This window comes from Ictalurus punctatus, chromosome 12 (assembly GCF_001660625.3).
Source record: "Ictalurus punctatus breed USDA103 chromosome 12, Coco_2.0, whole genome shotgun sequence".
Classification (NCBI taxonomy): domain Eukaryota; kingdom Metazoa; phylum Chordata; class Actinopteri; order Siluriformes; family Ictaluridae; genus Ictalurus; species Ictalurus punctatus.
Window position 1 is genome coordinate 18,753,284 of NC_030427.2, and position 22,332 is coordinate 18,775,615.

General features: G+C 37.9%; 1 protein-coding gene across 1 annotated transcript in view; it reads right to left on the minus strand.

Annotated features, from left to right (window-relative positions):
• efna3a (ephrin-A3a) overlaps positions 1-5,710 on the minus strand; it is a 91,695-nt gene extending 85,985 nt beyond the window's left edge. The window contains exon 1 of the mRNA XM_017480757.3: positions 5,036-5,710. Within this exon, the coding sequence (XP_017336246.1) occupies positions 5,036-5,139 (104 nt within the window). The 5' untranslated portion in view covers positions 5,140-5,710. The remainder of the gene's footprint in view (positions 1-5,035) is intronic.
• Between the last annotated feature and the right edge of the window lie 16,622 nt (positions 5,711-22,332).

The window sequence follows — 22,332 nt, forward strand, 5'->3', positions numbered from 1 at the left end:
TAGTAGTGGAGTCAACTTATCCTTTAAAATGTGGTCACATTTTCTTTACAGGCAAGCACATCAAATTAACAAGAACATTGGCATTATTTTTTTTTTATTTGACAGCAACCAACAGTGAAATTAAACCATGATTAAATAGCATTTAGTAGCTCATGGTGTGATTAAATTCACGTCTCAGACTTAAGGAGAAATCCACACAAACTACAAGCAGGTGATTTGCAAAATCTAAATGGGGAGCATGAAAAAAACTAACTTAAGCATGTGTTTACCCCATCACTGAATATGAGTAACTTTCCCCATGAAATTGTTGTTATCACAGATTTCAAAGAAATAAGTCATTAACAAACTGAATTTCATTTTGAATGTATACTGAAATATTTGGTCAGCAACCAAAATATATATACTCGCTGGCCAAATATTTCAGTCCATACCTACAAGAATGACTGTTTTATACATACTTTCCACTATGAATTCTAAACTGACTCAGTAAGCCAGGTTTTATACACATTTCTTGCACAGCTTTTGTGTGTCTTTCTCTCTCTCTCTCTGCATTGTTGTAGAGAAGAATAATGTAAATGCATGACTCAGCCCATTTTTCACAGCTGGACACCTTAGTGCTGCCATCTGGACTGAGCAAGTCACCCATGGGCGGAGCAAGTGAGGGTTTCACCCAGAGGTGTGCCCAACATTTCCCCCAGCTTTTCCTCCTCTTCCTCTTGAGGTTGTAGCCTGATCGCTTGATTTTGAGATTTACTCAGAAGCGTCTGAAGCCCAGGGCATCAAACCTCCCAGGACTGATAAAAGATCTGTATTCATGAAGCGAGACCTCAGCAGACATCTCCACTACCTGCAATTTGGGTCAATTCACACATTATTTTAAAGCACTTATCCTGACTGAAGAAAAAGACTCTCAAGACTTCTGTTTCACACAGATTTCTATACAGCGTGCATCCAGTAAATCATAATCTATGTATGTGCATGTGTTCCTGCATACCTGATAATCCTTTCCAGCAGAAAGCCTTTTGTAAATGCTACACAAGTCAGAAACAAGCTCATAGGAGCACACAGTGCAAATTAATAGTGATGTTCTCTGATAACCTCAACTGCTATAAGCAGCTGCTATTTATTGGGCTTGTGACTAACACTGACTTGGTATGGTATGGTTTATTCGAATGTAAAAGAAAATAAATTATACACAAAGAAATAGATAGTTAGATACAGTTAGATATACTGTAGATATAGGTAGTGATTATCAATAGACAGACAGATAGATGTGAGGGAAAGAAGGACGCTAGAGACCTGAACGTGAATGTTAAAAATGACAGACTAAATTACAGGTGTTTTTTTGTCTATCCACTGGAATAGACAAGAAAGGTTTTTAGACCACTTCTACTTTTCCTATGTAGTAATCTGGCACACATATCCATATTAAACAATTTTTAAATGGAGAAATCAGAGTGTGACCTTGTGGGCTGATTAAAAGGGCTATAACGGGGGTTAGGAACAAACGTCCGTATTTGGTAAAACAGGTCGCATCGCTTCCGGTTCTGTACGTTCTATGCTGCCATGGCGCTGTTTTAATCAAGATGCCATTAGGAATTATGGAAGATAGATTAGGGATTTAAATCATATGCGTCCTCATACATATGCGACTACAAGGGTATGTAGTAGTCACGAACGGGAATGCTGTACAATATGTCACTAGCTAGCTAACACGAACATAAACTACCTAGTCTTATTTATGGATCTACAAAATCACATTAACACATTGTTAATTTTTTCAATAGTATCAAATAAAGACAGGCTGACTGGTGCTGTCAGCATCTGGGCTGCCTGTCACAGGTCTATGAGGAAAAGCAAAAAGCCTACAGACTGTCATGGTCCCCGTAATTACCAAATTCTCATGTCTTACATTACGAATCCATATTTTTCTTAACGTTTCATCCTTTGGGAAGCGGTGGAAACTTACGGTGGAATTGAACTTCCCTGACGTCGCACATTGAGGTACACAGCAGAAATCACTGTTAGGATTTTCCCGCTTCTGGTACTTTATCGGTTTTGATAAAGACATTTTCTTCTCACTAACATTCAGATATGAGTATTAAAATGCAAACAATACTCGGAATAATAATTACAATAGTGCAAACTAGCTAGATTAGCCTTTGGGCTAGCGAATTTACACTGAAAGCAGATGTTATGAGACCAGTTTTCCGGTTTGGTCATGTGACGTTCGACATGTACCGTGTAATGAAAGCCACCTTATATTCACATATGCCACGATTTCATGCTTAGCTTTCTAGAAATTGATTTACCTCTGTTCCTTGTTATAATAAATGAACAGTATCATAAATGGCCCAATAATTTTCTCTATATTTAAACAGCAAATGCATATAAAACAACAGATAACCATGGGTGAGACTTTTCAACCAGGGCCAAAGGAAAAGCAACTTGCTCATCTCGCGTTCATTTAAATGTCATCCTGACATGACAAATTTAATCTCAAAGGAGACATGTAAAAAAAAAAGTTTTACAGACATCACCCAGTGAAAGTAATCCTGTCTGGCAACGGTTTAAAGCATAATACAATAAGCCATAATTATAAAGTGACAGCTATTCAAACATGCCACAGACTTCAGCTGCAGGAGTAAAGAGATTTACAAATATCCACACACTACAGTTGATTGAAAATGCATTCTACACACACACACACACACAGAAATTCAAACAGTAAGAAAAGAGATCAAAGTTAAAAAGGGGCATGTGAAGAGATCACAAGTTCAAACACTGATGATGCCACAGCCCTCTGTAGTCCAAGAGAGCAAATCTGGCTGTGCTGTCTCGGTGGGAGGCGATGTCTGCGAGATTATGCATGCAGAATAGGGATGTCACGAGAACCGATACTTCGGTACCAAGTCAGTACCAACATTCTTAAAACGTGTCGGTACTTGTTTTTCTGCAGTAGCGTTAGCACCGTTTGTAACGAAAGTACCGGAAGTACCAAGGTTAAGAGTCCTGCTGGTTCCAAACTTCTTCCATTTACGGATGATGGAGGCCACTGTGCTCATTGGGACCTTCATTGCTGCAGAAATGTTTCTGTACCCTTCCCCAGATCTGTGCCTCGATACAATCCTGTCTCGGAGGTCTACAGACAATTCCTTGGACTTCATGGCTTGGTTTGTGCTCTGACATGTATTGTTAACTGGACCTTATATAGACAGGTGTGTGCCTTTCCAAATCATGTCCAATCAACTGAATTTACCACAAGTGGACTCCAATCAAGTTGTAGAAACATCTCAGGGATTATCAGTGGAAACAGGATGCACCTGAGCTCAATTTTGATTGTCATGGCAAAGGCTGTGAATACTTATGTACATGTGCTTTTTTTGTTCTTTATTTTTAATAAATTTGCAAAGATTTCAAACAAACTTCTTTCACGTTGTAATTATGAGGTATTGTTTGTAGAATTTTGAGGAAAATAATGAATTTAATCCATATTGGAATAAGGCTGTAACATAACAAAATGTGGAAAAAGTGAAGCGCTGTGAATACTTTCTGGATGCACTGTAAACTCGTCAGTCCTGTTGCCTTATGGGGTAGCGCAGTGTCCACTGGTTCCATACTGCAGAATCTAGGCAGACACAGTAGGTCATCCTGGTATTTCTCGCCTTATGAATACTGAGAATTCGGACATGCTTCTCCTTTGGCGTACTGCTTTTTGCCTTCTGTAGGGATATTCGAACACAGCCCAAATGTCCGGTCGTGAATCATGGCTGTAGCCCAATGGTAGGTCATGTGACATAAAACTGATAGAAATCTTTTATTTATAGTTAATTATTATTAATTGAAACACCGTCTCCTTTTCTGATCTGATATGGGTATTAGGCAAGGTTTTTCTAAAATATATACCCCCCTCACCCCCATCAACAGGTGTGTGTGTGTGTGTGTGTGTGTGTGTGTGTGTGTGTGTGTGTGTGTGTCTGGGTGTGCAATGAAAGACAAACTATAAAAGTCAAACAATAATGACTCCTGATAGAGTGCGATACAGGATATGAATTATTTAACCACGGATTTCATTCGTGGCCACCAACCCTGTTCCTGGAGATCTGACCATCTAATCATTGCCTTAGATGATGTGTTCGAATTAGGTTGGAGATTAAACCTGCGGGAAGGTAGATCTTGGATCTTGAGGAAGAAGCCCATGTGAAAAGATACTATAGTACTTTAGAGTAAATTTACTATAGAAAATGTAGTAGAATTCCTGTAGTAAACACTATAGTGTTTTAGTAAAGATTCTATAGTAAATTGCAGTGATATGTAGTCATTTGTTGTGGTAACTCCACTATAGTAATATAAAAATTTTAACATATAGCAAATTTTCTACAACTGTACCGTACTGTACTACAATAAGTGTGACAACCTTCACAGCACAGGGGATTGTTGTATACTTTTGTAGTATATCCCATAATATTCTATAGTAGCTCTTAACATTTAAAACACTGTTTATCAATTCATTATAGTCATTTCTACAGTATGCTGCAGTATAACATTAACAAAGTGTAGTAAAATACTATAATATACTACAATATACCACAATTTACTACAAGTATACTACAGTATTTACTACAGTTTATCAATTCAGTCTAGTTAATTCTACAGCATGTTGTAGTAAATATTAACAAAGTGTAGTAAATACTATAATATACTACATTATACTACAGTTTACCATAGTAAATACTAAAATATAGGACACTACAGTGTTATTACATGTGGTTGGGGTTGGGCGGTTGTGTCACTCAGTCATGTACATTTAATTTATTTCATTTATGCAAACTATGATTTGACCAAGTGCATTTGTGCTGTGTGTGTGTGTGTGTGTGTGTGTGTGTGTGTGTGAGAGAGAGTAGGTGTGAGTGTGTGTGTGTGTGTGGGTGACAATTTAGCCAACTTACTCTAAGATAGATCTGACAACTGGAAGTGAATGGAATAAGACATGAAGAGAACTGGGCGAAGGGTGAAGGTGTTGTGACCCACTTACTGGATATTGGAGCTGTTCCAGTACACGGCATGGCGGTTGTTCCCGTGAGTCAGGCGCAAGTTGGTGAAGGCGAACACGACGAGCCAGAGCGCAGGGAAAGCCATAATAATATCCTCTGCGTTTGGAAACCCCTCTCTCTCTCTTCCTGAGTCCCTCTGCTCCCTTTTCTCCTTTTACAACATTCCTACAAGTCGGAGAATAGCTTGAAACAATGCTTAGCTCGCGCTCTTCCTCGGTTACATTAAATCCACAGTGCGGCTCATCCAGGCATCTTTCCTGCCTGCTGTACAGTACTGTACTTCCTCTGACGGGTTAAGCGCTGTCTCATACGAGCAAAACAAATCCTTTACATGTAACGGGTTATGACAAAAAACATCTCAGGAGTATAAAAACACAACGTTGGTGGGTTTGGGTTTTTGTTCTTTCGCTTTAGAAGAGGTGATAAATCCGGTAAAGTCCGCTCTTTTAAACCCTCAAAATGTCACGAGCAGAAATAACGATTCCTGTCACTGACGCAGCATTTCCGCGCGCTTAAGTTGTTTGGACCACTGTACATCTGAATTGCAATAAGAGTGCTGTGGAATAAGAGAAGAAAACATACGGCTTGTTCGCACCTTTCCGTTTCTTAGGTTGGATCTCTCTCTCTCTCTCTCTCTCTCTCTGCGTCTCTCCGTAATCGGACAACCCGCGCGCAATATGTGTGACCACGCCCCCTCAATCTACATCTTACAACACATTTTATTTAGTGTTTGATTAGTTGAGTCACCTGACTCAACTCATTAACGCTTTTCCTGAGTTGGGGGGGGCTTTGACCCACAACATGAAGAACAGACATTGATCCTTGGAAAGCACTTTCCAAAAAATTATATATGCAAGAATAAACTCTCAAGAATTCTGAGTGTAAGAATGCAAGTACACAGGATATGTCAAATACACATTTGAGATATGTTTTATACTTACTCTGTAAGGAATACAACATGATGGGGTATGCTGTCATAGAAAAATAATCCACAATAAGGTGATGGTGAGATGTGTCCCAATCTAAAGTGGACTATTTTTCCTAAAACAGCACCTCCTGAAGTGTTTTATTCCTCTTATACCTACCACAGGGATTTGCCAGCGACTACCAATTAATGCCAACGTTCACATTGAACACAGCACATTTTGTATCAGACCACCCAGTTTGTGTGCCAGCCAAAATATTAGAACATGTGACTGACAGGTGTTTCTTGTTACCCAGGTGTGCCCTGTTAGATTGATTGTTTAAAAAATAAATAACTCTGAACATCTACTCCTGGTTTTAGCCTTCAGTTTCACCTGTGAAGACTACATTTGTTGTTAAAAAGGATAAGCCAACATGAAGATTAGAGAGCTGTCTATGGGAGACAACCAAGCCATTTTGATGCTGAGAAAAGAGGGAAAATTAATCAGAGGCATTAGTCAAACATTGGGCATAGCCAATACAATAATTTGGAATATCCTGAAAAATAAAGAAAAAGATATCGATGGCAGAAATATCAAGGCCATACCACAAGATGCAGCCCCTCATCAGCAGGAAGAATCAGAAAGCCAGATTGGAATTTGCAAAGAAATTCAGAAATGAGCCCCAAACGTTCTGGAACCAAGATTAACCTCTACCAAAGTGATGGAAAGGCCAAAGTGTGGGGAAAGAAAGGATCTGCTTATGATCCAAGCTCATACAATACATACCAGCTCATCTGTGAAACATGGTGGAGGTAGTGTCATGGCTTGGGGTTGCATGGCTGCTTCTGGAACAGGCTCACTAATCTCTATTGATGATGTAACTCTACTCTAACTATTGATGAGGTAGCAGCAGAATGAATTCATTTTTTTTAAATTATTAATGAATGAGACATTGTATTATTGTATTTTTTTATAACCTTTTTTATAACCAGCACTGACAGCCTGGACAACCTTCCTTACCAGAAAACCACCATATCAATGAATATATGATTTTCTTTGTTCCATAACAACACATTGTTAAATCCATTTATTAGACTTAGATTATGTGGAGCACCATACAAGTCCAAATGAATGAGCTGTTGCCATTGAATAAGAGCATTAATATAAACATATCATTTGAATTACAGCTGGCACAGTAAGATACATAATGCGGTTACAGGCTGTATGTAAATCATCTGTGTTGTTTGTGAACTTTGTTTGAGAAAAAGCACTTGATAACCCATCAAATGAATAGATTCCTCACATGTGGTCAAAGACAAATAAGAAGATAAGATAAGAAATAAGAATGGGTCCGTACTCCTAACATTTAAAAAATTTTAACATGTGACTTCTAAAAGGACTCAAACTCATTTATTATCTTGTTGCCATTGTCAGGTCTGCCAAATATTTCACTCGTGCCCCTGACAGCCAGTCCCCTGCTCTGCCAAAAATTGTACAATGTCACTACTCTTCTCAGAGCTTCAGTCCAATATGCACACCCTTTATCTGTTCTCATGCTCATTCAGTGACATGATTCCAGAACCCATAGCTGGTTACAAAGCAGAACTGGCACTGAAGAGATGGCAGGCAAAGCAAAACATGTACCCAGTGGAAGGAGAGAATCTATTCCCATGGACTATTACTCACAGTGTAGGAGCTTGTGTCTAAAGTTAGTCCTGGGGAAATACTAGAGCCTAGTGGGCTTCACAATCTCCTAAATTTCAGTGTCAAAAACAAAAGAGGCAGAAAAAAAAAAGAATTAATTACCTGTCCTAGCAGGCATCACAGAGGCTAATGGACAAATGCCAAATTAGAAACCTAAAACTAGTTTTAACCAAATAGTGAGATTCCAAAACTGCTAGATGTAATCACAGTCCAAAAAAGTGTAATTAAACCCAGTTTAGAGTAAAACCAGTAGACAGACCCATCATTAGGACAGAGAGATAACATGTGAGTTCAGTATAATAACATTATATCTGGTGTTTTGGCTGAAAATTAGTTAGCCATTTTAACTTCATCACTGATGGATACTTTATTCTCATGCAGTATTATTTTTTTATTTTGCCAAATTATGTTGTAAAACTCAATGGCATCAATGGGGAATGCCTCTGTCACCAGCAAGTCTAGTCCTTCTTGTGACTCATTTGTGTGCCTGAAATGACCTTAAAATAAAACAGGAAGGATGCTACTGAAGAAAAAAATATTTCAGACATTTGACCCTGCTGTGACCATGACCCTGTTTAGATCAATTCCAAAATGTAATCAGTTTATCTGCTAGTTACAATAATAATTCCAAATAAATCCTACAAACATTCATGGGGGCAGCTGTGGTTCAGGTGGTAGAGCGGGTTGTCCACTAATTGTAGGTTGGCGGTTCGATTTCCGGCCCACATGCCTCCACATACCTAAGTGTGTGTGACACTGAACCCCAAGTTGCTCCTGAGACCAGGTTAGCCCCTTGCGTGGCAACTCTGCTATCATTGGTGTGTGAGTGTGTGGGTGAATGAGACACAGTGTAAAGCGCTTTGGATAAAAGTGCTATATAAGTGTGCCATTTACCATTTAACCACTCGTTCTTGAGATATAACGCTAACAAGAATCTCAGGGAAAGGGAGGAAGGATGGATGCATGGACGGATTGATGACACATGGACAAAAGGACAAAACCTAAAATGGCAGTGCCTCATGCCAAACATTATGTAAATTCTTTCACATATTGTCTCAAAAAACTCAGTGAAGCTTAAACAGACACCAGCCCAATAAAGCAAATTATATCTAACTATCTAACTCTGGCACTGTTTAAAAAAAAAATGAAAAAAGCAGCTTATATAAACATCAAAATTATGTCAAATGTAGGCCTATTCAAACTTCAATGTATCATGCTCACATTAACACATCTTAGGTTCAAATGAAAAGCTATGTACACAACTTCATAATCAATTAATGCTTCATAAAATTACTGTATGTGGAGCCAAATAATGCAATACATTCAGGGCTACTGAGTGACTATTCTTGTAGTTTTCTGGGTCTACCAAGCTCTGTAAATGTAGTGTGTTGTTTAGATTTTAACTGGATATTTTTTGGTGATTTATTATCTCCAACTCTATAGCACTGACACTGAACAGTTCAGCCATCTGCTCTGCAATCTCATTCACATCTACGTTCATGAAGGGGTTGGCAGTGAACAACACACAAGGCTAAAGCTTATCAAAATCAATTCAGTCTGTCCTCAAACTCCTGTCCAAGTTTAGATAGGAGGTCTCAATATGTCTGTATATACAAAACACCAGCTGCCACTGCATGAATTCCACTATCAGTACAACTGAAAGGAAGTGCTGCAGTCTTTTATTTGGGTGATTCAGTTTCTCTGTTATATGCATCACGAATGCATGACCATGCAGCCAAACAATGTTGGATAGAAAGTGGAAAGAAAGTGCTGTAGTATCTGATTGCACTGTGGAGAAGAACGTCATTGTATTCAATTCCTCAAGAAAAAGTTTGAAGCTTCTGTGTTGTTTGAACTTTGCTCAATAGGAGTTTATAATTTTAACACTAGGTGTCATGACATGCTCAAATCCTATAAGTTTTGCACATGTAGCCTTCTGCAGTGGTAGTTTAGAGATTTAGGAAATGGTCTGCTTTGCAATACACAATAAATCCTGTGTGGAGCCCCATCATAGCTGATGCTCCACCTGTTGTTATAGCCACCAGCTTTTTTAGTTGGTATGTATTTTTTGTACTACAAAGCAGTTCTTCGAAACATTGTAGATATCAATGATTCTGCTAGTGGTTTTCAAAAGTAAAAAACTATTTGAAAAACTTGTCTTTTGTCAAAAATTTCATCAAACACCATCTGAATGAACACAGCCAACTGAGCAGTGTCGCTTGACTGAATCTATCGATTCATCACATTGGATTGAAAACCATGTCCTATTACACCTGTCTCAACGCCTCCTGAGTACTTATTCGCTACCCACCCACAAGGATGCCTCTCTGCTGAGAGTTTGTCTGACTGGGAGCTAGACAACAGTCCAAAAGTTGTTGTTCTTCTTCTTCTTCTTTCATCATCTTCTTGTTTTTTTGGGGTTTTTTGCTCCCATTAGGGATCACCACAGCAGATTATTGGTCAGCATATATTTGATTTGGCACCGGTTTTTACGCAGGATGCCCTTCCTGACTCAACCCTCCCATTTTATCCGGGCTTGGGACTGGCTCTGAGTGCAACCCACAGTGGCCGGGGTTCCCTGCCTGGGAATCAAACCCGGGCCATAAGCACATGGCAACTACAAGAACATGGGAAGTAGGGGTTCTGAGAGACTTTCAGGATTCCTTTAACTGTAAATGTAGCTGCAACTGCTAACAGAAGAAGAAGAAGAAGAAGAAGAGGAAGAAGAAGAAGAAGAAGAAGAAGAAATAAGAATATAGTGTACAGATAAACAAATAATGAACTAAACAAAATGTGAGTATTTTCTGAGTTTGTATGTCAGAGACAGACCACAGTGATTTGCCAAGAATTAAAAATGTCAATTTATTAATAAACAACACATTGCGCTTTTTAGCTGTTAATAGTTACATTTAATGTTATGGAACATTCATGAGACAGTACAGACGACTTTGCGGTTTCTCTGTAACATGACAAGCTGTGCTTTTTTTTTTTTGTCTCATTAGCTTCAAGAGAAGGGAAAAAGATTCAAGATTCAAGATCTTTATTGTCATATGTACTTAGTACAATGAAATTCTTATTTTGTCCATTCCTCTCAAGACAGCAGAGTAAAAGGACACAAGAAAACAATATAATACAAGAAAAAAAAACACAAACGTTAGACAAAAAAAGACAATTTCACACTTTAAAAGTATATATAAATACATAAATTTTAAAATGTAATACAAGTAATGATAAAGTGACAAATAATGACGCATCCATCGTACAACTCCATGTGTATGAGAGGGTACTACAGGAAAGGTAATGTACAGTGCCCTCCACTAATATTGTCACCCTTGGTAAATATACCTATATTTAACAAAGATATTTTTATAAACCTGTGTTGTATTTGCAGTTGTTTGATATCCTGAGAGCAGGGTATTTTGTGAATTTTTGTAACAAAATCTCAAACGGTTAAACAATAAAGATAATTTTTCACAGTCTTCTTTGCTCATATTTACCAAGGGTGCCAATATTAGTAGAGGGCACTGTATTAGAACAAGAGTATTGATGTACACTTACAATAATATTGATCATTTATGTAACAGTTATAAGTACTGTACTGTCAGAGCTGCTGTTACAGAAAATTTATGAAACCTTCTAATTCAAGAATTCAACAGCACTGTGGTATAAATCATTGTACATACATTCTCTGTTAAAAGAAAAAGTATTTTATATCTTGGTAGGAACCAAATGTTCCCACAAGGATAAAAATGTCTCGTAGTGACCTTATCAGAACATTTGACTGGTCCCCATGAGGAAAACCTCTTGTTTTTGGCAGCTTTTATTTAAAAATCTAAAACAGCCAAAGGGTTTCATTTTGCTCACTTAAGTTAGGTGTAGGTTTAGAGATAGGCATGGCATTAATTAACTACATTAATAATTTTGTCAGTGGAAGGTCCTCACAAGGATAGTAAGAAAAAGATGTGTGTGTATTAGCTGTTTTCCTACCCTGCCATCCATGTTTAAATATGTTGAGCCGCATTTTTATTGACTCCAAGATACTTACATGCCTTTTATTTCTCAGCCTGTTGCTTGGCATTTTTCTTGCATTCTCACGTGAGCTGATATTAATTCACAAGCAGTCCTGATATGGGTATTTTGAATATCCAGATAATCCATTATCATTAATCTAACAGTAATTTGAATCCTGGGCTAATTCTTAATTGCTTTCCCTGGGGTTTTCATTTGCTGGAAGTATCTAGTACTATCATTCTCAATTTAGATACTCTGCATATCCTCTCTCATTTGTTTACAAATACATTTAGTCCTTTTGTCTCTCTGCTTCACATTTATTCATCCATCCATGCATCTTTGCATACAGCTATCATATATTTGCCTTATCCTGATTTCTTCTTTTCTTTTTTTGTTTGTGTATATCTCATACTAAATTGATTCAGAAATTAAAACAGAATCTAAAATAAAACAAGGGCAACCTGAGTAAACACAAAATAAAGATTTTTAAATGATGTTATTTATTGAAGCAAAAATGTTATCCAATACCAGCTGGGCCTGTGTGAAAATTTATTTGCCCCTGTAGTTACTAATTCCCCAAATCTATGAGACTGCATTCATAATGGGGTTCAGGTGGACTAGACACAACCAGACCTGATTACTGCAAACCCTGTTCAATCAAATCAACAATTAAATAGAACTTTTTCAACAGCATGAAGCTGGTTAAAAGGTCTTACCCAGTAACACACCATGCCAAAGAAATTCCAGAAATGATGAGGAAGAAGGCAATTTAAATACATCAGTCTGGGAAGGGTTACAAAGCTATTTCAAAGGCTCTGGGACTCCAAAGAACCACAATGAGAGCCATTATTTCCAAATGGAAAAACCCACCACAACAGTGAACCTTCCCAGAAGTGGCAGAGCTTCCAAAATTCCTCCAAGAGCACAGCAACGACTCCAGGAAGTCACAAAAGAGCCAAGGACAACATCAAATGACCTACAGGCCACTCTTACATCAATAAAGTTCACTGTTCATGACTCCGCTATCAGAAACCATGAATTCTGTCCTCTACCAGAAAATCCTAAAGGAGAATGTCTGGTCTTTAGTTCATGCTTTAGGGGCAGTGGTGGCTTGGTGGTTAAGGCTCTGGGTTACTGATCGGAAGGTCAGGGATTCAAGCCCCAGCACTGCCAAGCTGCCACTGTTGGGTCCTTGAGCAAGGCCCTTAACCCTCTCTGCTCTGGGGGCACTGTATCATAATCCTGCGCTCTAACCCCAGCTTCCTAACATGCTGAGGTATGTGAAGAAAAGAATTTCACTGTGCATATGTATATGTGTTCAGTAAAGACTCATTGTCATTATGCTTGAAACCCCTCCAATGTGGCTGAACTAAAGCAGTTCTGCAAAAAAGAGTGGGCCAAAATTCTACCATAGCGTTGTGCCATACCATGCCATACCATGCACTGATCTCCAGTTAAAGGAAGCATTTTGTTGGTTATTGCTGTTAAAAGTGGCACAACCAGTTTAAGGGGGCAATTAGTTTTTCACATTGGTGAAAGGTGGTCGATCACTTTTTTTTTTGCTTCAATATAAAATAAAAATAAATTAAAACAATATTGTGTGTTTACTCAGGTTGCCTTCGTTTTATGTTAAATTTCGTTTGAAGATCTAAAACTATTTAATATGAGATATACACAAAACCAGAAGAAATCAAATAATTTTAAAATAATGGCACAGCACTGTATATAATATCAACAATGTCAATTCCTTATATATTCAAAAATTTTACACTTGTTTAGATTTTTTTTTATTTGCTGAGCACTTCTTAACTTTAAATGAGTTATACTGTATATATACACAAGTATTAGTTTTCGATGAATCAACACACAGACATATTCACTTGTTAAATCTGTAACACTGATTCTACAGTTCATTTATTTTGAGGAAGAAAATATACATCACTCATTACAGTTAGCTGGCTAACTTGCTAAGAAAAGAAGAACACTGAGACATCTTTGTTCTTTTCCCACTTTGTAGCTCAGATGAATGGAGGCTGAAAACATAATTCTGTGCTCTGACTTCCCACTTCTGATTTTTCAGCTGAGCCCCCAGTTCTTCCACACGAGTGCATTTTAAGAAATGATACGTCCTTGAATAGTGTAACCTCACACACAGATTTATTTTGCACATTTATTGCACCGATTTATTTACTTTCATTGTTTACAGCGTAGCATAAAAACGGCTTGTAGCTGTAAATCTAGTGTGTAGACTGTCTGTGACTGTTAACTGAAGTGCAGTGAGGCACCTTATTTTGTGCATTAATAAAATAGCCTAAAAATAGTGATGGCTTGAAGTTTTTGGTTTAACTATGGAAATGATTTTAAAAGTCAAAAGTACTTTTTTAGTCAACAGTGTGTGTGGGTGCACAAATATTAGAAACTTTTCTCTTTCTAACCCAATTTTGCAATTAGTATTTAATTAGAGCATATACTGTATACTGTGTCTGTTTTACTATTGATGTCCCATGTTTAAATCAGTTGACGAACCGAGGGGTGGGATATTATTCGTACCCTTGAGCACCTACTTAACCTGATTCGCTTCAGTGCCGCAGTAATGACTAAAGTGATTTTGAAAACACAGGGTTCTGATGAAGGCCACTCAGTGTTCAGCAGTGTCATAACATATAAGCTGATTTAGAGAGGAAAATAAACAGTGAACCAAGGTGTGGTGACCACAAAGACAAAAATAAGACTTCTAAATCTCGTTTGAATGGATTGAAAGGCAAGGGAAAAAAACTCATTTGAAGTGATCTAGGAAGATCCTGGAAAGGGGCTAAAATCAAAGACTAGAGCAAATAAAGCGTGAGAAAACGTGATACTTTGACAGTGTGTAGTTGGCATGATCAACGTAATGAGAGGGACACAAGGTGCAAACAACAAGAATATCTGCATGTATATGATGAGAACAGAAGATGAAGTTACCGTGGTTGGTGTGAGAGGCAAAAGCTGTGATTGCAGACTCAGGAACAAAGTCAATATTAGCTGTGGCAAGTCTGTAACACTTTTCTAAGTGACCTATACTTGACACTGCAATACACATGACAGTCACAGCAACTATGCTTTCCACTCAGTTTGCAGACATAAAAGGCAGAGGTGTACACCAGGACTGAAAATTGCAGGAACAAGCAGTATTTACATTCACGCAGGCTAGATATACAGAAATGAGGCTTGCAGGATAAGAAAAGGCTAGGTTGATTAACATGGGAGCATACTGGGTGTTCATGCAATACTGTTTGTTGTATTGATTGCATTGTCCTCGTTATTATACAGTATGTATTGTAGTGTCTGTTGTGCAGTGCCACTTTGTCTCCTCAATGTTTACACTACGTGTTATCAATTGTGTACACTGCGACTTTTGTAATGTCACACCATGGTCATGGAGAATGCTATTTCATTCTACTGTACACTTGTATATTACTAAAATGACCATAAAACTCTCTAATTCATTCATCTTCAGTAAAAAGGTTATTCTGCTGTAGTCAATATATTCATACGCTTGTTAGACAATATCACTGAGCAGGTACGAACAAATTTGAAACATTCTGGGTGGGAGCAGATGGTATTGGTCAGAATTCTTTCAAGGGCATGTGGGAGTGGGATTGCAATGTTTTATAGTATAATAACGCATGTGTAATGTGTGGGTTGATGAGGTAGGACGCAAGTGCATAAAATCAGCATGCTGTTTATTTGGGCAAATCCGATCATCGTAGTCACAGTCCATAGATCACATCACAGGGTGGCAAGGTTATCATAGGAATATCCAGAATTCAAATTGGGAATATCAAAATAAACAAGACTTTGTGCCGAACCCCAGACACAGGCAGGGCCGGATTAACCATATGGGCAACTGGGCAAATACCACAAGAGCATTAGTGAGGTTGAGGTCAGGCACTGATGCTGTGTGAGGAGGCTCCAGTTCCAGATCATTCAGGACACTCAAGCTCTTCCTCTCCAACCTTAACATACCATGTCTCATGGAGCTCGCTTTGTGCACTTTGTATCATGTTGGAACAGATTTGGGCCTCTTAGTTCCACTGAAGTGAAATTGTAATGCTACAGCAATCAAAGATATCTAATACTGTTGTGTGCATTTTTCAGTTTGAGGAAGAACAACATGCAGTATGGGTGTGATGGTCAGGTGTCCACATACTTTTGGACATAGAGTATATAAACACAGAAGGGACAGTTACTGCTGTAACGTGTAGAAGGATATAATAAACAGAGATTGAAATTGAGCTAAAGAGAGAGATAGAATTTTAGTAAGCATGAAATACAGGTTCATTTATTCATTTTCAGTTTGGCGAACATCTGTGGCCCATTTTTCACAATTTTCCAAAATGTGTATACATAGTCATTCATATACAATTCATTGATATTTTTTATAAAATGTTTCCGTTTGGTTTTTGACCGTTTTGGAGTTTTTCTTAGCAGATTAGATTTCCGAAATGTGTGTATACTTTTGAGAAATGTGCTAAATCATTTGAGAGCAGAGACACTGTTTCCTGAAATATGTGTGTGTGAGCAAATGTGAAAAACTGTAAAAGCCTGTTGTAAGTGAATCTACCAGGTTCAAGTGTAATCCAAAGCTGAAAAGCTGAGATATTTTGCATTTGCTGACTCTTTCATACCCAACTGAGGCTTTGGATCTGTACAACAAAGAAAATGCAATATTACCAGCCGGGTCAATAACTGGCCCCAAAGCAGCCATCTCTACCGTGTGAGCAACAGCCAGCCAAATTGATTAAGGAAGCAATTAAGAATGGAGCTCAATGAATCCACCAACCGGTTTCCATTTACTGTCCAGTTCATTTTACTGTTTCTTTATGTCTTTATCTTTCTCTGCACCTTCTTCAATAAGTCTTGTATGGTGAATCTGCTCTCTCTGGCCTGTTTTGTGCTGATAAGATAACACTGTTTTAAAATGAACAGGAAACATGTGAAATTAGCCCTGACAAATAGTGAAGCTGCTGACCTGCTCTGAATCTGCTCTGTTTACTCACTGATTTTGACTAAGAGTAGTTTTGAATTTGACTGACAGCCCACTGATTGACAAGGCTCGAGTAACGACACAGTGATTCTTGCTGAACTATAGGCTCATCATGGGACAGGTGCTTTAGTTAATAAAAAAGAACATTACCAGCACTTCACAATTAAAGCATTATTGAAGATTTTTCAAAATCACAAAATTAAAATACAAATTCATAGCTGAAAAAGTTAAATGAGTATGATGTGTCTTCTCTCATAATGGCCCTTTGCTATTAGAAATTTCCATATTGTCCCATAACTGAAGCCAGTATTATACAAAAGAATCAACTCTATTTCCGCAGATCATTGTACAGATCATAGTGTCGTATGATCATTAAAATAATATAATAATGTAAGACTAATGTGAGATGGGACAATATGTAAGCAATACCTGCTGCAGGAGAAGAAAAATATGTTCCAAAGTTATGTTTGATCAGCCTACAACTAGACAATCATCTTAAAGCTTCTAATATGCCCCTGTCTGCTACTATAGCCTCCTCGCTGTACTTTATTTCCAAAGCTATTTTCTTACTTTTGCTGTAAATGCTATATTTCGTGTTTGATGTTAAATAATTGTGCCATTGACCTTTTTCTTCAAGATAAAGGGATGGGGATAGGAAGGGAGTTCGGATAAAAGCTCAGATGGAAGTAGTTACAGTGATGCAAGGGGTCAGAAGGGCCCTGGGGGAAAATAGATGAAATGTCACCATGGCTATCAGAGAAATTGTACACCTGTTTGTGTGTGTGTGTGTGTGTGTGTGTGTGTGTGTGTGTGTGTGTGTGTGTGTGTGTGTGTGTGTGTGCGTGTGTGAATTCCTTTTTTGATATATCTCTGACCCTGTAGTCCTAAGAACAGTTTACCTCTCTTATAGAAAGTGTGCAGCTGTAGATACATTTTCTGTAAAACACACCTCATTATTTATACTACTAGGTTGTTAACATCTTAGTTTTGAATACACCCTGATAAAACCATTTAAAGCACAGGAGGGGAGAATGTGAAATGTGCAATGTGCATCAATTATTTAGGAGGCAGGATGCATGAGTGTGTTTTTTAGGCTAGGAATCGGTGTGACTAGGAGAATCAGGACTATTTTTTATTTTTGTAAATGGAAGGAAGGAATGAAGGAAAGAAGGTAGGCAAGGCAATCCAAAGGTGATTCCCAACTAGAAAAACATGTAAACAGTGAGCAAAATATTGATCTAGAATGCACCAAACACTTGCAAGCCTTGGCAAAAAGCCTTGGCTGTATATGCTACACTAACTAAGAAATTGATTGTGCTGATTGTACTGAACATAACAGACGACTAGTGTTGACTTCATCAGAGAATGAATAAGAGGAGAGATAGAGAGAGAGAGAGAGCGAGAGAGAGAATGCATGGTGTGTTGGTCCACTGCCAATTATTTTGTCCATGTCACTGTTCAAGAGAAATGCTTTCTTCTTGTTATTTTATTTTATTTTATTATTTTTTTTTAAGTTTAAATAACCATGATTCACAGCGTTCCTTTCTACACCATTTTTGATAGCCAGGATGTCAAAGTGGAAAGCAGCTCAATCACAAAACCCAAAACACCACCACTATATGTATTAATCAACACGGTCCTGTGTTCACACTAGTGACAGACAGCTATTCATTTTCTAAGTACACAGAGCTGTGATTTCAGTAACAGGGACACGCTACAAAAACAGAGGCACCACAAGTGACATGAGTTTCGCATGATGCAGTTAATCCAAACCATTATCTTGAAGGATTCCTCAGACCAATCATATGTCATGTGTGGATCAATATTTTTCCCTCTCTTTACAAACTTTAGTTTTTACTTCATTAGCAATTAGTTTCAGAAATTATATAAAAATTTTAATTAAACTTGGAAGGAAGTAGCAGGTATTATAGCAGAGATCTCTGGAGAGTGTTTTTTTTTTGCTAATACAATTAGCTTGCACTGCTAATCTGCTAATAGCAGACAAAAGCCTGACGCATACCATGTTAACATCAAACTAACTGTCACACACTGATTTGTGTGTCATTTCATTTTTTTTTTTTTAACTGGTTAGAAGATACGTGTACAAGCATACATATAGTGGAACACTCCACTCTGGTCAGTGTATGTAGGTAGTACTGCTAATCTGCTAACAAAGCTAATACAAAGCCTGGCACGTAACATACATCAAACAACCAATTTCCCACTTTTTTCACTTTAATAAAATATCAGAATACATTTTTAAATCAATTTTAAATGAAAGCAAATTGTATACTGTAGTAACTCCTGTGCATTTTGTCTACTAGCCATTCTCATCAGGAAAAAAAGCTGAATACATAATGGTACACACCCACAAGCAACAACAGTAGCACTTGCTCGACACCCATTAGAAACAAAACGAACAACATGTGGCTTGCTAGGGTTACATGCATAATCATACATCCGTTGTGTTATTGTGTTATTGACTGCTAGTGGCACTGTACAGAATATTTTCCAAATGGGGAAGTACTCCACCATAGCTTCAGTTTTAATTTAATAGCTTGTGAGAGGTTTTGAAAAGCATATCCAAAATAATTCAGAGATTAACATACCATGAGCTATGCGATTAAACATCCTATAGGAGCATTAAATCATATTCATTGTATTCTTTTAATTGTTAAATTCTTGGTGGAATGCTACACTCCCAATAATCCTGAAGAGAAAATCTGTATAATGTAGTGCTTTTCATGATGGTTACAGAAGGACAATTTATCTTAGCTTGAGGTGGGAGGAAACCCTTATGCTAATTCAGTAGGTCAGGTAAAAAGAGTACCATCAGTCTAAAAACCCTGTTAGGGAGGTTAATGGAAATGGAAAAACACAAGAAAAGGAACTTTTTTGTGCCACTTACTCAGCAAGGGTGGTAGGTGCAGGACAGAGAAGAGTCCCGATGCATGTCTTCCTTGTACCCTGAGAGATGATGGGTCCGATCGATCAGTGCTAGAGGACTGGAGGGAGCATGGTGCGGAGCAGGGGTGTGTGATACTGTAAGTGGTTTTAGGTAGGTGCCTGCTGGTATGTTTTTGGCATTGTAGGCAAGCATCAGTGATTTAACTCTGATCCATGACTAGATGTCTGCAAGACATGAAGAGATCCGTGCAGAAACATGAGGACCCCAGACTCTGACTTTTTTTTTTCTTTTTTAACCATTCTGTTGTTCATTTGCAGGTTTGTCTTCGGCCATTGTTTTGTTGCTTCATCCAACATTCATTAAGGTGATGGAGCACTACAATAACATTCTCCTGTGATTGCAAGCTCTCCAGGCCCCGAGGCAGCAACGCAGACCCAAAACCATGATGCCCCCTTTACCATGTCCTCTGAAATTTGTTTTATCAGAGCAGGGTTCACAAGTCATGGTTCATATCAATATACCTTTTCAAAGAAGAGCAGACTCTGTCATTAACCCAAATTTGTGTGTCTTCTATAGGACAGTGCCTGACTCCATTTAACATCTGGACAAGCTGTTAGCCCAGAGGTTTACATACATTTTAAAACGTAGACTATGAATATTTAAATAGTGTGCAAGTGTTTGTGTGTTCTCAGTTTAGGTGGAATGGGTTTGTCTATAATTATGACTTGGATGAAGATCAGACCACATGTTGTGAGTAGTGCAACAATCCAGGTAAATTTATATTTGTATATCAAATGATAAAATCATGCCACCCTGGACATTTTTAACCAGATCTTATAGTTCTAACGACCCTGCTGTATGTGTCAACTTGACATGACAGTTAAGGGCACTAATTTAAAAGCTGTAAATCCAAAATTACATTTATAACCCAAAAAATATACAGAATTTTTAGCATTATATGTGTAACGTACCATACAGCCCACCAAGAGAAACTATTTAGAAATATCATGTGACCACCATAAGTCAGTAATAAAGCTGATAGCCCCTCATGTGAGCATTGAATAGTCATCAATATTGTGCCATAATCTTGCCACAACCTATTATCAACATTTCACAGTACAGGTTAGCAAAAAGTCAGAGCCTTTATCTAGTTTTCACAAAGCAACTCATAAAAGGAGTCTTGAGCTAGATTTTCTGCCTGTTCCTAATGAGTATATATGTTGTTGTTGTGTTGTGAACTCAATCACCAGTGTGGTACAACTCCCAGTTCTTGTTTGTCACACCAGATCCATTAAAAAGGGCCACGTTTTAAAGGCCACAACAACTGTTATTATAATTTCACACATATTAAACATATTAAGACCCTCATTTCAATAACCTTCTGTCTAAGTTGCATGCCATGAAAAGCACTAAATTACATTGTTAAATTATATTGGTGCAGAACATGACCTTCAGAGCAGTAGACTTGATACAGTAGCTTGATACATGGATATACGTACATTGTGTGCTTGTGACAGAATGCCGATTTTATAGAAGGTATAAAAGGTGCCACAGGAAATGTAAATAACTTTTTTTGATGTTAATAGAACTAGGATAGAAAGAATTATTTAGAAACACAGAAACACTACATGATTTTTAAAGAAATAATTCTTCATAGAAATAATTCTATTTATTAAATGTGTATGAACTGGTTAACGCCCTCTGTTCAAGATATTCAAACTTCAATTATCATACAAGATATGCAGACTATGGTCGAAACTGGAACACTTCTGGAACTGAGGCCAGTGAATGAGTGGGCAGAATGAATTCTGCTCTACTGTAGGATGAGTTTCTCTTTAGGATTGCGATCGCAGCATTGAGTCAGTTGGATAGTCTAAAAAGATGCCAGAATAATTGCTTGACAGGCTTTTGTCACAAACTCTTTTGTGTTTAGTCGGGGATAGATATCCTAGTTATCCTACATGAAAAGTAGTCCAATGACAGATAGATATTTAAGTTTTATTTGCCTCTGCTCTTTATTTACTTCGTTCATTGTGTCCCTGATGCCATATCATTGGATTTGTGTGCTTTTCATTGTGATAAAATGCGTACCCCATCAAAATTGTAATAACCATACAATTACATAGATTGGCAAGAGGGATTCATTGGCTTTAGCCGTGCTGTCATTGCTATTGCTTACACAGCTCATTAGCAAAGCTCTGAGTGCATAACGCATGCACTATGAGAAACTGATGGCTAGGATGGAAGACTGTTATAAGCAGCTGCTCTGAGCTAGATTAAAGAATTGAATAGTAATGATGTAAGAGCTTGTGCCAAAATTGTGTCAGCAACTGGGGATAAACAACTCTTTTTAGTAAATTAGTTCTGTTGCTGAAATCATTACCACCTCTCTCCCCCACCCCCAGTCTCACTGAGGATTCAGTGTTTGTTTGGGTTTAATGGGTTTCTGAGCTCTGGGGGTGACATGGGCAACGTGCTACCACTAAGACCACTTCTCTCCACTTTATCTGAGCAGGTGAAAGACACTAAGTGAGAGTAAGTCAACAAGAGAGAGAGAGCAGGAAAGATTAATTTTTGAAGAGACTCATTTGTAATTCATATGCAGGAAATAATGCCACTCTATGGATTAGCATTGCAGGTTGTCATCTGAAATAGACCCAAATTGAAAAGCACAAAACTCTAACTGCGGCAGCAACACGTCAATGTGCTGAAAGCCCTTAGAGA